This window comes from Apodemus sylvaticus, chromosome 22, assembly GCF_947179515.1.
Source record: "Apodemus sylvaticus chromosome 22, mApoSyl1.1, whole genome shotgun sequence".
NCBI lineage: Eukaryota > Metazoa > Chordata > Mammalia > Rodentia > Muridae > Apodemus > Apodemus sylvaticus.
Window position 1 is genome coordinate 53,557,135 of NC_067493.1, and position 12,698 is coordinate 53,569,832.

General features: G+C 49.9%; 2 protein-coding genes across 2 annotated transcripts in view; both read right to left on the bottom strand.

The window, feature by feature from the left end:
* The window catches only part of Gcn1 (GCN1 activator of EIF2AK4), a 60,401-nt gene extending 53,631 nt beyond the window's left edge, over window positions 1–6,770 (bottom strand). The window contains exons 1-2 of the mRNA XM_052169127.1: window positions 6,708–6,770; window positions 72–174 (exon numbers count right to left, since the gene is read on the bottom strand). Of these exons, the coding sequence (XP_052025087.1) occupies window positions 72–174; window positions 6,708–6,725 (121 nt within the window). The 5' untranslated portion in view covers window positions 6,726–6,770. The remainder of the gene's footprint in view (window positions 1–71; window positions 175–6,707) is intronic.
* A 1,543-nt stretch (window positions 6,771–8,313) lies between these two features.
* Rplp0 (ribosomal protein lateral stalk subunit P0) lies at window positions 8,314–12,265 on the bottom strand. The gene is made up of 8 exons (XM_052168201.1): window positions 12,169–12,265; window positions 11,797–11,898; window positions 10,813–10,988; window positions 10,638–10,725; window positions 10,400–10,546; window positions 10,126–10,311; window positions 9,163–9,303; window positions 8,314–8,541 (listed from the first exon to the last, which is right to left on the bottom strand). Exons 2-8 carry the CDS (start codon window positions 11,848–11,850, stop codon window positions 8,380–8,382), a joined length of 954 nt encoding a protein of 317 aa, XP_052024161.1. The 5' UTR covers window positions 11,851–11,898; window positions 12,169–12,265; the 3' UTR covers window positions 8,314–8,379.
* Between the last annotated feature and the right edge of the window lie 433 nt (window positions 12,266–12,698).

Here is a 12,698-nt window from a genome sequence, read left to right on the forward strand (position 1 = left end):
GAGAGAAAGGGAGAGAGAGTGCACTCTGACTTTCCACAGACATGGCAGCGCAGGTGCAGGCAAATACACACCTTTCCCAGCAATACATCGCCCCAGCTCACTGAGGATCTCTCTCCGCTCCTTCACACTAGCTGTTGTCACCTTCACAGCAAAGCGCTTCAGTGTCTCGGAAACCTGCGAAGACCAAACCCACAGAAAGTTTCAGCAGACATGACAAACACTGAGGGGTGTGCGCAGAGCATGCTCAGACAGAGCGGCTGCGTTCCTGACAGCTGGGGCTGGATAACGACTTGTCATAATGCCTCTGTGCATTATGGGATTTTAGCAGCATTTCTCGGCTCACCCACTAGTCAGTCAGTAGCACCCATTCTCCTCCCGCCCTAGTTGTGACAATCAAGTCTCTAGACATTGTAGAATCTCCAGGCACACGAAACAAAAATCACCCTCAGTTTAGACACACTATCTTAATTCAGTCTACATAGCTTTCTTGAACTGGGGCAAAGGCAAAGCAAAATTCAAAAACCTCTAGGCAGAAAGTATCCTTTCAGAAAGACGCCAAATGTCCACCCCTGTTTGATGACTTGGGTGATGGGGAGCCACTTTCCTAAGAGGTGAGCACTAGAAGGCTGCCCCCACCCCACCCCACTCCAGTGGGCAGCCCCACCCCCATGCGCATGTGGGCAGCACTTACTGGACCAAATACCAAACCTGAGGACCCAAATGCTACCTACAGGAGACAGTGGACCGGCCAGTCAGTTCTCTGACTTCCACACACTGTGTGGTACAGGCACACAAGAGCACATTCATACACACACACACACACACACACACACACACACACACGATTTAAAGGGATGAATGTGGAAGGGTCTGTACCGGGGCACTCAGTAGTGAGAGGGGGAGCTGGGGTGGACATGATCAAGACACAGTATACACAACGGTCTAACAGAACAAATAAATGTAAAAGACAGTCCAAGCCAGGCACTGTAGCATGTGCCGTTAATCCTGGCAGGCGGCAGAAGAATTTCAGTGAATTCAAGGCCTGCCTGGTCTACATAAAGAGACTCTGTCTCAAACAAACAAACACACAAACAAACAAACAGCAGTGCTTTTTTTACATGTAAATTATACCTCAAAAATCCTGAAAACCAAAATAAAGCAAACAAACAAAAAACCTGAATATGACCCCAAGAAACAGACAATTATTTTAGTTAAGCAGAGATCTAGAACTAACCAGAACTAAAAATGTTAGTTTCTGATTTTTTAAAAAGATTTATTGATTTTATGCATATGAGTACACCACTGTGAGCCAGCATGTGGTTGCTGGGATTTGAACTCAGGACCTCTAGAAGAACTGAGCCATCTCTCCAGCCACCTGATTTCTGGTTTTAAATTGAGCAGATTTAAGAACTACAGGTAAGCTTTCTCATTCTCGCTCAGAGGCAACTTTCTGTACCCCCCACCCCCACCCCACCCCAATAAATCTCTCACATGGGGGGAAAAAAGAACCCTGGGTAAGACAAAGCAAAGCAAGCTTATGAAGTGTAGGGAAGGCCACTGTGTACCCGGCAGGTTCTCCTCTTCAGGGTCGCGCTGAGGGACCTCCCAGGGAAAAGGCCAGGACCCTGCCTTTCTGGCAGAAGAGAAGCCCACGCCACTGGCTGATGGGGACAAGAGGCTGCACTAGCTGTGGACACGGAGTCACAGGTCAGCTCTAATCTTCCGTTTCTCTAATTAAGGCAATTAACAGCTCTTAACTCATGGGACGAGTACGGCGACTAGTTCACTCACTGAGAGCACAAAATTGCCTACTACCACCAATGATCCTGTAGGGGCAGCAACAACAGGCCCACCTCCCACTGCCACAGCCCCCCGTGTTCTCGAGACTAACCCTGAAACCAGACACAGCTATAAAAGGGCACCGCCGCGTCCACAGCCTCCTCTGTGTGCGTTAGCACAGGCGCAGTGTCGTTCCAGGTAGGTAGGTAGGTAGGTAGGTAGGTAGGTAGTTTCAGGTAGGTAGGTAGTGAACAGTCTCAGGAACCAGGAAAAACCTGCTCCTGAGCAGTAGTCTGCAAACTTCCTGTGGCTGCGGGTCCACGAGTGGGGAAAAGGGCATTGTTCTTGAGGGTAGTTCATTCACAAGAAGTTTAAATCAGTAACTTGAGTCAAGGGCACAGACAATGAACAATGCTTTCTTTTCCCGTGCATTCTGGAGACGTGCGGACGTGCGTGTGTGGAGACTGGGGACCATCCACACAGAGGGTCCCGGGATTGGGCTTGCAGGTTCCTGCTTTGTATTTTATGCTTAAATTCCTGGTCTAATTCTCAGGCAATGAACACAGTGGTGTCCAAACTTATAAACTATTTCTTGCTTTGATTTCTTTTTTTTGTGTGTGTGTACTCTTTTGATTTGGTTTGGTTTTCTTGAGACATGTTCTCTGTACATAGCCGGGGCTGTCCTGGAACTCACTACACAAATCAAGCTGGCCTTGAACTGAGAGACTTGTCTGCATCCCAAGTGCTGGGAGGAAAGGAATGTGCCCCACGCCTGGCTGGCTTTGGTTATTTAAGTGTCCTTCATTTTCACGGTCATACAGGCAAGGAGCCCAGGAGCTCCAGGTCTGTCTCCGGAGCCTGAGCCTGGCCAGCACTTCAGTGTCACCTCCACTATCCCCAAACATGGAGGTGCTTGCACAGAGATTCGACTTTGCTTTTCCCGCCATCTGGCCTTTGTACCCTGACCCCACCATCTCTCCACCCCATCGATAGCTATAATCAGGTCTATAACGACGAGCCAGCTGGGGCGGTTGGCATTGGAACTGTACGTCAACAGTACCGACCTCCATTTAATGACCGTGTCCCTCATTCCGCCCACAATATCTATTTCGCTGGAATTAATAATCGCCCTTCCCACAATTGTGTTAGCTGTGTTCTTCCTAATCTTATTAATTATTCAACTCAAACTCTTGGTTGTGTGTCTTCACTCTGGAAAATTCCACCCTTTATCCGGAAGGAGTCTCCCTGAGTTCTCTCTGTCCTTCCCCAGTTTAGCCGGTGATCCCCAAGAGGAAGCGTGTTTAAGGTAACCATCACAAGTGCCCCAGTGTCCGTGAAAAGGTTCTAGCCTCATATTCAAGTTTGTCATGACCCAGAATTCTATGTTGAAATCATTGTCCTTCAGAATACTGAAGTGACTGTATTTCTCCACTGAATGCTACCTTTAGCCAGGGTTATGAAGACCAAAGCCATTGTAACATTTTTTGTTCAGACATGGCTGGTCGCACTATGCACCTAAGCAGGCCTCCAACTCAAACCTCCTGGGTTGGGGTTCTAGGAATGCCTGGTTCTGCTTTGATCTTTTGTAAGGGACACCAGGTTTTCTTTCTAGAAGCTTCTAAGTCTTTTTCTTTTTTTTTAATTAAAAGATTCTGAAATTTCATGGTCATATGCTTTGTTGTAAATCTACTTTATCCACAGTGCTGAGAGCTCAGGTCTGGAAACATCTCCATCAGTGGGGGAAACTGATCCCATGAACTCTACCTTTCAGAGAGTCTGCAATGCATTTCAGGTTGGGGCCTGAGTTTCCTAGCTCTGGAATCAGGACTCATGTCCTTCAGTATTCAAAAATCTGCATCCCAGCCCGGCAGTGGTGGCGCACACCTGTAATCCCATCACTCTGGGAGGCAGAGGCAGGCAGATTTCTGAGTTCGAGGCCAGCCTGGTCTACAGAGTGAGTTCCCGGACAGCCAAAGCTATACAGAGAAACCCCATCTCCAAAAAAAAAAACAAATCCAACCCCCCCCCAAAAAATCTGCATCTCACAGGGTGGTGCACACCCTTGATACCAGGGCTGGGAGGCAGATGCAGATCTCTATGATTTTGAGGCCAGCCTGGTCTACAGAGTTCCAGTAAAGCCAGGGTTACAAGGAGAAACCTTGTCTCAAAAACCAACCTAACAAACTATATCTCTTCTCCCTTTCTGGCTTGCAGACTTTGCTCTGTTGCCTAGGTTCTTTATCTCCCCATCCAGTTGTTGGGTCTGCTTTTGCTGTGCTGGGATCAAACACAAGGCTTCAGCCATGTCAGACAGTCTATCCCGGAGTCTGCCCTCAGCCCGAAAATATCTTGTAGGAGGGATGCTAGCGATAGAACCTAGGGTCTGGTGAATGCTGGGCTCTTCCACTGAGTGGCCCACGACCTAGAGAGCATGTGTGTATGTGCGTGTGTACTGTGTATGTGTTCAGATGCTCATATGCCATGGTGTGTATGTATGTGTGTACGCATGTATGCACAGATCAGAGGACAACTTTAGGAATCCAGTCTCTCCTCCACCAAGGGATACAGGGGTCCATCTCAGGTCAACTTCCTTGTACATCCACAAGCACTTTCACCCAATAGGCCATCTTGCTGGCCCCATATTATAATTTTTTAATTCCTTTACCAATGTTAGTGAGGTTTGAGAAAATAGTGTATATATACTACTCTCTGCCTTCCAATATAGTAACATTAAACTTCTTTTTAATTTACTTTCTTTTTTTAAATTTATTTATTTATTTATTTATTTATTTATTTATTTATTTATTGAGACAAGGTCTTCTCACAGTGTAGCCTTGGATAGCCTGGAACTTAGATCCTCCTGCCTCTGATTCCCAAGTGCTGGGACTTAAAAAACAACAACAACAACAACAAAACCCTTGTGCCACTACACTGGACAATAACTTAGCATTAAATTCATAGTGATAGTTCTCTCACAGGTATGCAGGAGCTTTTCGTATTTGAAAAAGTCAAGGCTCTTCTTTCTCATAATCAGAAGTTGCAAGGCTAGGAGTAGCTTGTAATATGGCCCTTGCCCAGCGAGCATGAGGCCCTGGGCTGAGTCCCTAGCACTGCGAAGGAAACTATGAAAAGTTACCCACTGGAAACCTTGTCACAACAAAACTGAGGAAGACAATAGGAAGACCCTTCGGGAGTCACACTGGAAGCTGGAGAGGTCGGCTGCCACGCCTTCCAAGTTCACAGGGGTCTCTGCAGATGTGACTGACTGCCCAAGAAAGGGTTTTCGGAGGTGAGGGGCTGACACCTCAGCCACCAACCATCCTTATGTGGCTGCTCTGAAGAAGTGAAGAGCAGGTCACTCGAAGCACAAGTGGAGAACTGAACGTTTTAATTTCATTTTATTCTGACCTTATGGCTATTTTGATAACATGGTTAAGGGTAACCTACTACTGAATAACACAACTCTAAAGAGAAGATTCTTAAACCAGCCAGTATCGCTGACACAGTGTTAAACGTTCAGAAACACAAAGTAACTTCACTAAGACTCAGCTCTAAACAAATTACCCGACCCCAGTACAGGTACAGGAGACCCTTCCAAAGTATCTTTTCAATAATCAGGTTAAATGGCCCCTCTTTGATTAGCCTTGAGGATCAAACATAAAAATCAATTTCACCCCAGAGACCCAAACTCCCTTTTAAATACGCTCCTGCCATGCAGGGTAACCCCCGCATTAGGGGGGCACAGGCAAGATGGCCACAAGTTCAAAGCTAACTCACTATGCATTTTTGTTTGTTTGTTTGTTTTACAAGATACGGTTTGTGTAGCCATGGCTGCCTGGAACTCACTCTGTAGACCAGGCTGGATTGGAACTCACAGAGATCTACCAGCCTCTGCCTTCCAAGTGCTGGGATTAAAGACACGTGCCACCATCGTGCCACCACTACCTGGCCTTGATGTACATTTTTTAAAAAGGAGGGTGGGGTGGGGACATGGAAAAAATTATGTTTCTTTTTTGTTTGTTTGTTTTGTTTTTGGGATTTGTATTTTTTTTTTTAAGACAGGGTTTCTCTGGATAGCCCTGGCTGTCCTGGAACTCACTCTGTAGACCAGGCTGGACTCGAACTCAGAAATCCGCCTGCCTCTGCCTCCCAGAGTGCTAGGATTACAGGCGTGTGCGAGCACCGCCCGGCAAAAATTACGTTTCTTATTTATAGTCTTTTCACCCTTCCACGAGGCTACAAAAGAGGCTGAGATGGAGAAGGGGCATCCTCAACGCCTCCCTCAACTGCAACATACCCACAGGTGTGAACACCCAAAGGTGTCAAGACTCTTCCCAGGTGAAGACATTTTGGGATCTCAACCAGGACCCAGTAACACCCGGCAAACCACATGGGACCCTACTACTCTGTCTCACGAAATCCTTCCCAGCAGCCCTGTGAAAGGGGTATTATCAACACCATTTTATATCAAAGGACTGAGACTTGGAGGGGTGATGTCATCTATCCAATGCCTTTGCGAAACCAACGAGCAGAGACTCAACTCCGAACCCGTATGGACATAAAGGCTACAATTCCAAATGTGGGCACAGAATGGGGCGGGGGGGGGGGGGATCTGCATCGCCCCGCGGGCTCTGGAGAAACGTGGCAGATTCCAAGTGGAAGCTCTGCAACCGCCCGGACGGGAACAGACCCCGGAGGGGCGCCGGCCGCCCCGAAGCCCAGCTGATGACAAGATCCTCGAGCCCAGGGTCGCTCTGCCCGCCCAGGCCGGTCCGAGCCTCGAGCCGTGAGGAGCCTGCCCCCCGCCGCCTCCTTCTGCGCCCTCCACGGCCGTCGGCGCCGCAGCCTCCGCCCCGGCAATCCCGCTCCCGCTGCCCGCGCATCGGCCCCGCCGCCCGCCGCGTTGGCCCCGCGGCCGCCCGCCTCACCTGCGTGTCCGCCGCCATCCTGCCGGCGCCCACTCCGGAACCGCTTCCGGAGCACTTCCGGGTCACAGCGGGGCCCACGCGGCAAGGCGAGGCCTGGCGCCCCCGGGTGGGAGGGCGGCCGCAGGTCGTGCGTTGCAGCCCGGGGATGTTAGCTCTCCTCCACCAGGCCTCCGGAGCGACGCCCTGCAGCTCCGGCATCGGGATCCCGGATCCAGCCCGGACAACCGCAGAGCCTGGGGATTCCTCTAGGCTCCGCGTGCTTTGGCGGAGCCACTGAATGCTGTTTCCTAGGTTCCAGGAAATGAACCCAAAGAAGGGTTCATTCAGGCCCAGGGGCTGCACTCCACAGACTTGGAGATTAGAACAGGTGATGATGGAGACACGGGGGAGAGATGCAGGGATGCCCCGGGAACTGCGCGGTCCTGCTGGGAGTCTCAACTGCAGACAGCCAGGGACAGGGTTGAGGAAGAGCTCCGTGTCTTTGGAGAATGATTTTTTACAATTCTAGAGTGTGCTTTGAGAATGCAGTCTCCAGGCTTCCTGTTGATAGCGAATTAAAACTATATAGATCTGTAGTGGATGACCCACAAGGCTCACGATAGCAATAGACACTGCATTTTGATAGTCTTCCCCTGCTTGTTAGAGCTCGTTTTTAAAATCCTGAGCTTTTCAGACTTCACACTTACTGAATGCCTATATGAACCGACATCAAACTACTGTTGGGATGGTGGTTGCAACTCTAGGTTAACTTTTTGTCTAGTTACCTGTGATGCACATGACCTGAAAATGTTTTAGGAAGTCTTACAACAGCTAACTTTTACATAGCCAGTTATTCTGGTTTGCACCCTAACTAGCACATGAAGCAACCCTATATGTGCACACCTTAATGGCTAGTTATCAACTGTCCCTGTATCCAAGTAAGCCTTAATCAAGGGAAAAAAAAAAAAACAGCAGCCAGCACTACCTCCACGTGGAGACTCAACAGCACATCTAAACTACACACAGCAAGCAGAGGCTCCAACTACTGCAGCCGGAAGGCTGAGGCAGATCAACTAATACACCAGCTCTCATCTGTAATGGCAGGCAGGAACCGGAGGGCAATCCCGGTGACTGGCCTGGATGATGTTCCTGTGCTATAGCAATGTCACCAAGACCATCACCCCAGGCCCACTCTCCAATTGACTTCAGACATTAAACCACCCCTAGGCTCAAACCCAGCATTCTTCCCACCTCAGCCTTAAGCAAGAGCTCTGGACCTGCACCACCCTAGCTTGTAAGTAGGGCACTTACTACAAACACTGGCTTGGATATCCAGTGATGTAAGGAAAGCAGAGATGGGCTGGAGAGATGGCTCAGCAGTTAAGAGCACTGACTGCTCTTCTGAATGTCTTGAGTTCAAACCCCAGCAACCACATGGTGGCTCACCACCATCTGTAGTGAGATCTGACACTCTTTTCTGGTGTACTTTAATATACCAATAAATAAATCTTTTTAAAAAAAGAAAGCGCAGACCTAGATACCAAAGTTGAGCTATACAGAATTAGTATGACTCATAGTAAAGTTTGTTTTTAAACCCTGCTCAAGTAAACTAAATAAATCCAGACAGTTTTAAGAGAAGTAAGCCTTTATTTCCATCTTTCTCAAATTAAGCAGGCTGACTTGGTTGCTTGGATTAGTCAAAGAGCCCGAATCCCATATCCTCGTCTGATTCCTCCGACTCTTCCTTTGCTTCAGCTTTGGCTGGAGCTGCGGCAGCAGCAGGGGCAGCAGTGGTGGCGGCAGCCACAGGGGCAGCAGCCGCAAATGCAGATGGATCAGCCAGGAAGGCCTTGACCTTAAGGGAGAAAAGACAAGATCATTCGCTGTTCTACCACCTACACCCTCCCTTCCTGCTAAGGACTGTCCTGCTGACAGCTTTCCAATGTGAAGCTACCCAACAGGAGACCTGAGCATACAGGTCTGTCATCTTTTAAAATGAGAACATGCATACCCATGAACCCCACCACTAAAATATGCATTTCCCCCATTTTTATTATGAAAGGATCCAACTCTAGCTCAGGGCAAACTCAAACCAATGCAATCCTGATGGGATTTACAGGCCTGAACCTGAAGTTCCACACCCAGGTTTCCAAAGTGGATTCCTTGGGCCACCCAGTCCTAATGAGTAAGGACCAGCACACTGAGCGTGTGCCACACTGAGTGTGTACTAACGGCTCAGCTGAAGTGCTTGCTTAGTGGGAAGCCCCTGGGGTGGTAACAAACCCCAACCTGGTGGTGCACGCTTATCTAAACACTTGGGAGTCAAGGTCACCCAACTACAGTTTAAGATCAGCTCTGGCTACATGAAACCTGTCTTGTCTCACAAGGCACCTACTGTGTGAAATAGAGTGTGAATAGGCTAGCTCCGCAGACTTGTGGATCTGTCAGGTCTCTGGTCCTGAAAGGACAGCCTTACCTTTTCAGCAAGTGGGAAGGTATACTCAGTCTCCACAGACAAAGCCAGGACCCGCTTGTACCCATTGATGATGGAGTGCGGCACCGAGGCAACAGTCGGGTACCCGATCTGCAGACAGACGCTGGCCACATTGCGGACACCCTGCGTGGGGAGACAGAAATGACATTTTAGCTCACCTCAGTCTCAGTCCTCTCACAGCAGAGGATCCTGGCAGGGCCCAGAGCCATCAGTTTGTGCTTCAGCCTTCCTCCTGGGTGTTCACTATACCTTACAGGGACTTCTGAGAATCTAAGCTGTTAACGTAGTTACTGAGTGCTATCAGAATATCCCAGATGTGATTTACCAGTAATGAAGCCCTTTTTCAATCTTAATGATTGGGGGCAGGCATGGTGGGAGTTAGAAGTAACTCAAAATACAAATAACAAATACAAATAACTCAAAATGTTTGTAAAAATTAAAATGCTAAATCTATAGATCCATGTGTAATTTCAGTAAGTTATTCACTCAAGTAAACAATTTTCCTTAAAAGTGAATTTAATGGCAATATCTGGCAAAAGAGGCTGGGGTTGAGGATGGCAGTCCTTAGAAAGAAAAGGTAATAATTTTTATAATTAGCATTAAATTGTAGTCATTTCTCCTAGGACTTACTACTCAATCTCACCTGGCAGCCATGTTTTTTATTGGTTTTGTTTGAGACAGAATGTGGACCTGGCTGTCCTCGAGCTCCTAGCTCACTAGGTAGACTAGGATGTCCTCAAACTCACGAGAGGTTGCCTGCCTCTGAAGACATGGGCACCACAGTCAGTGTTTGCTTTTATTACAGGCTCCAACAACCTTTAGATTCCCAACACAAGCAATTCACCGACTTCAGCGTCAGCTGTTTGTTCTCTGCAGATGAGAAGATGGATGGGCAAGCCCAAGGCACTCACTCGGGCCTGGAGGAGGGAGCAGGGGCACACATACCTCAAGGAAGCGCGAGTGCAGGGTCTGCTCCGTGATGTCCAGCACCTCCGGGTTGTAAATGCTGCCGTTGTCAAACACCTGCTGGATGATCAGCCCGAAGGAGAACGGGGAGATGTTGAGCATGTTCAGCAGCGTGGCCTCGCTGGCGCCCACCTTGTCTCCGGTCTTGATCAGCTGCACATCGCTCTGAGGAAGGGAACAGCAGGCAGTGACCATCTGGACCCACACAAGGCCCAACCCAAAGGACCGACCACCTCGAGCCGCATCAACGCACCAGGATTTCAATGGTGCCTCTGGAGATCTTGGTGGTGATGCCTAAAGCCTGGAAGAACGAGGTCTTCTCCGGCCCCAGACCAGTGTTCTGGGCTGGCACAGTGACCTCGCACGGGGCGATGGCACCAGCTCGGGCAGCAGCTGGCACCTAAAGAGAACAAAGGCATTCAGTGGTGAAACGTGTCTCCACTGGTAAGCCCCACACGGCTAGGTCCTCTCACCCGCTGTCGTCCCCTTACCTTATTGGCCAGCAGCATGTCCCTGATCTCAGTGAGGTCCTCCTTGGTGAACACGAAGCCCACGTTCCCCCGGATGTGAGGCAGCAGCCTATAAAAAGAAGTTTAAAGAACCAGTCACCTGAGGAGAAAGCCACTGACTGGGGAGGGGGACAGAGCTGCCAGGGCCACAACTGACTTCTCCAGAGCTGGGTTGTTCTCCAGGTGCCCCCGGATGGCCTTGCGCATCATGGTGTTCTTGCCCATGAGGACCACAGCCTTCCCTCGGAGGGACATGCGGATCTGCTGCATCTGCTTGGAGCCCACATTGTCTGCTCCCACAATGAAGCATTTTGGGTAATCATCCAAAAGTTGCTAGAAAGCAAGCCAGGAAGAAATCAAGTTGAGAGGGAAACAAACCCCAACCCTTTAGCCACTGGCTCCCCCACTGCTCTCTTCACACTTCCAAGGCTGAGCTGTGACCCTTCTCTCTAGAAGCCAGCCACCTGAGCTTAGCCAACCTACTTGCTGGTTATGAGTAGCATAATATTCCTGTCACTGCCAGAAATTAACTTTTAGCTAGGTGTGGTGGCACACCTGTAATGCCAGGTGAGGCGTAACTGCTAATCCTAGGCCAGCCTGAGCTGTACAGAAAAGTCCTGCTTCAAGTACAACTACTTGTTTTTCCTTTTTAAACAGTAAGAGCTGCCTCGCTGACCATAGTGACTATCAGGGAAACAGAGAAACTTAAAGCACAGAAAACAAGTTACTGATGGGGAACTTAGGTTGTTAAATATAAAAGGTACTACCGCACCCAAAGATCTTAATGAGTCTGAAACTCATAAAGCTAACTAAACCAGACTCAACTCCTACAAAGCATGGTAGTTCTGGCTAAAAGCCTCCTCAAAGGCCTTTTGTAATAAAGTCACTGGCCACCAGCCTGACTGGCATGTCTCAGAAGTGCTACAAAATGCCTACTTAAGATTAATCACTCCAGTCTCGGCCCTTTGCAGATGGGAAGGGTTCTACGAGATGAGAAACTGGGTGAGCCAGTTCTGGAACTGGGGATCCCGAGATGATACAACTTCCCCAGGATGCTTAGCTCTGTCAAAGCGCGTGGCTAATGACTGCCCCAGGAAGAGCGGGGCGGAAGCGGTGCGTCCGCGGCCCGCTCCGCACTTACGATGATCTTAAGGAAGTAGTTGGACTTCCAGGTCGCCCTGTCTTCCCTGGGCATCACGGCGGTGCGACAGGGATTGCCACGCGGGGTTTAAAGACGATGTCACTGGGGAGAAAGGGGCAAGTGTAAGCCCAGCAACCCCGGCACCAGCCCCGGAACGAGGCCTAGGCCAAGCCGGCCACGCGGGAGCTGAGCCCGGGGCTGCCACCGCCGACGGCGCGGGCGAGCGGGGAGGTGAGACCGCGGGCGGGACGGGCAGCCCGGCCCCCAGACTCCCCGAGTCCATCGCCCCCGACCCCCGCGACCCCCGCGACCCCCGCGACCCCCGCGACCCCACGCTCCTGCCGCCCTCCCACAAACACAGAAGACCCTAACCTCTAACGAGGACGCCTGGCGAGAGAAGGGCCGCACGCCGGCGTGTGCCTTTTATAGGAGGCCTTGTAAACCGAGGACGACGTCTTTGCCTATTGGCTGGCGCCGTCAACTATCCCGCCTCGCTCAGATAAGGTACGCAGCCATTGGCTGATACCGCTGCTACTCCAGCAAGTAGAGTAAGTAAAGACGGCACCGTGTCGCATGAGGAGCACTCTCAGCGCTGCTGCCCTCTGCTGGGCCGGAGCCGCCCTGCAGCGTCGCTGAGTCAGAACAGAAAGACAACGCAGCAAAACCAACTTCTTTCCTAGAAACCCTAGCAGATGCTCTAGTCTCTTGTTCTTCCTTTCGAAACCTACATCCTCACCTGCACAAAACTCATCAAAGGTTCCCGTTTTCTCTGAGTAAAAGCCTAAAACGCAGACTGTTTTCAAGGTCCTACATGACCGTTTCCATGTTCGCAATCTATTTTCTTTCCTACTGATGTGTCTGACTCTAGCCAAATCCCTTTGCCTCATTTTCCCCCCCAGAAT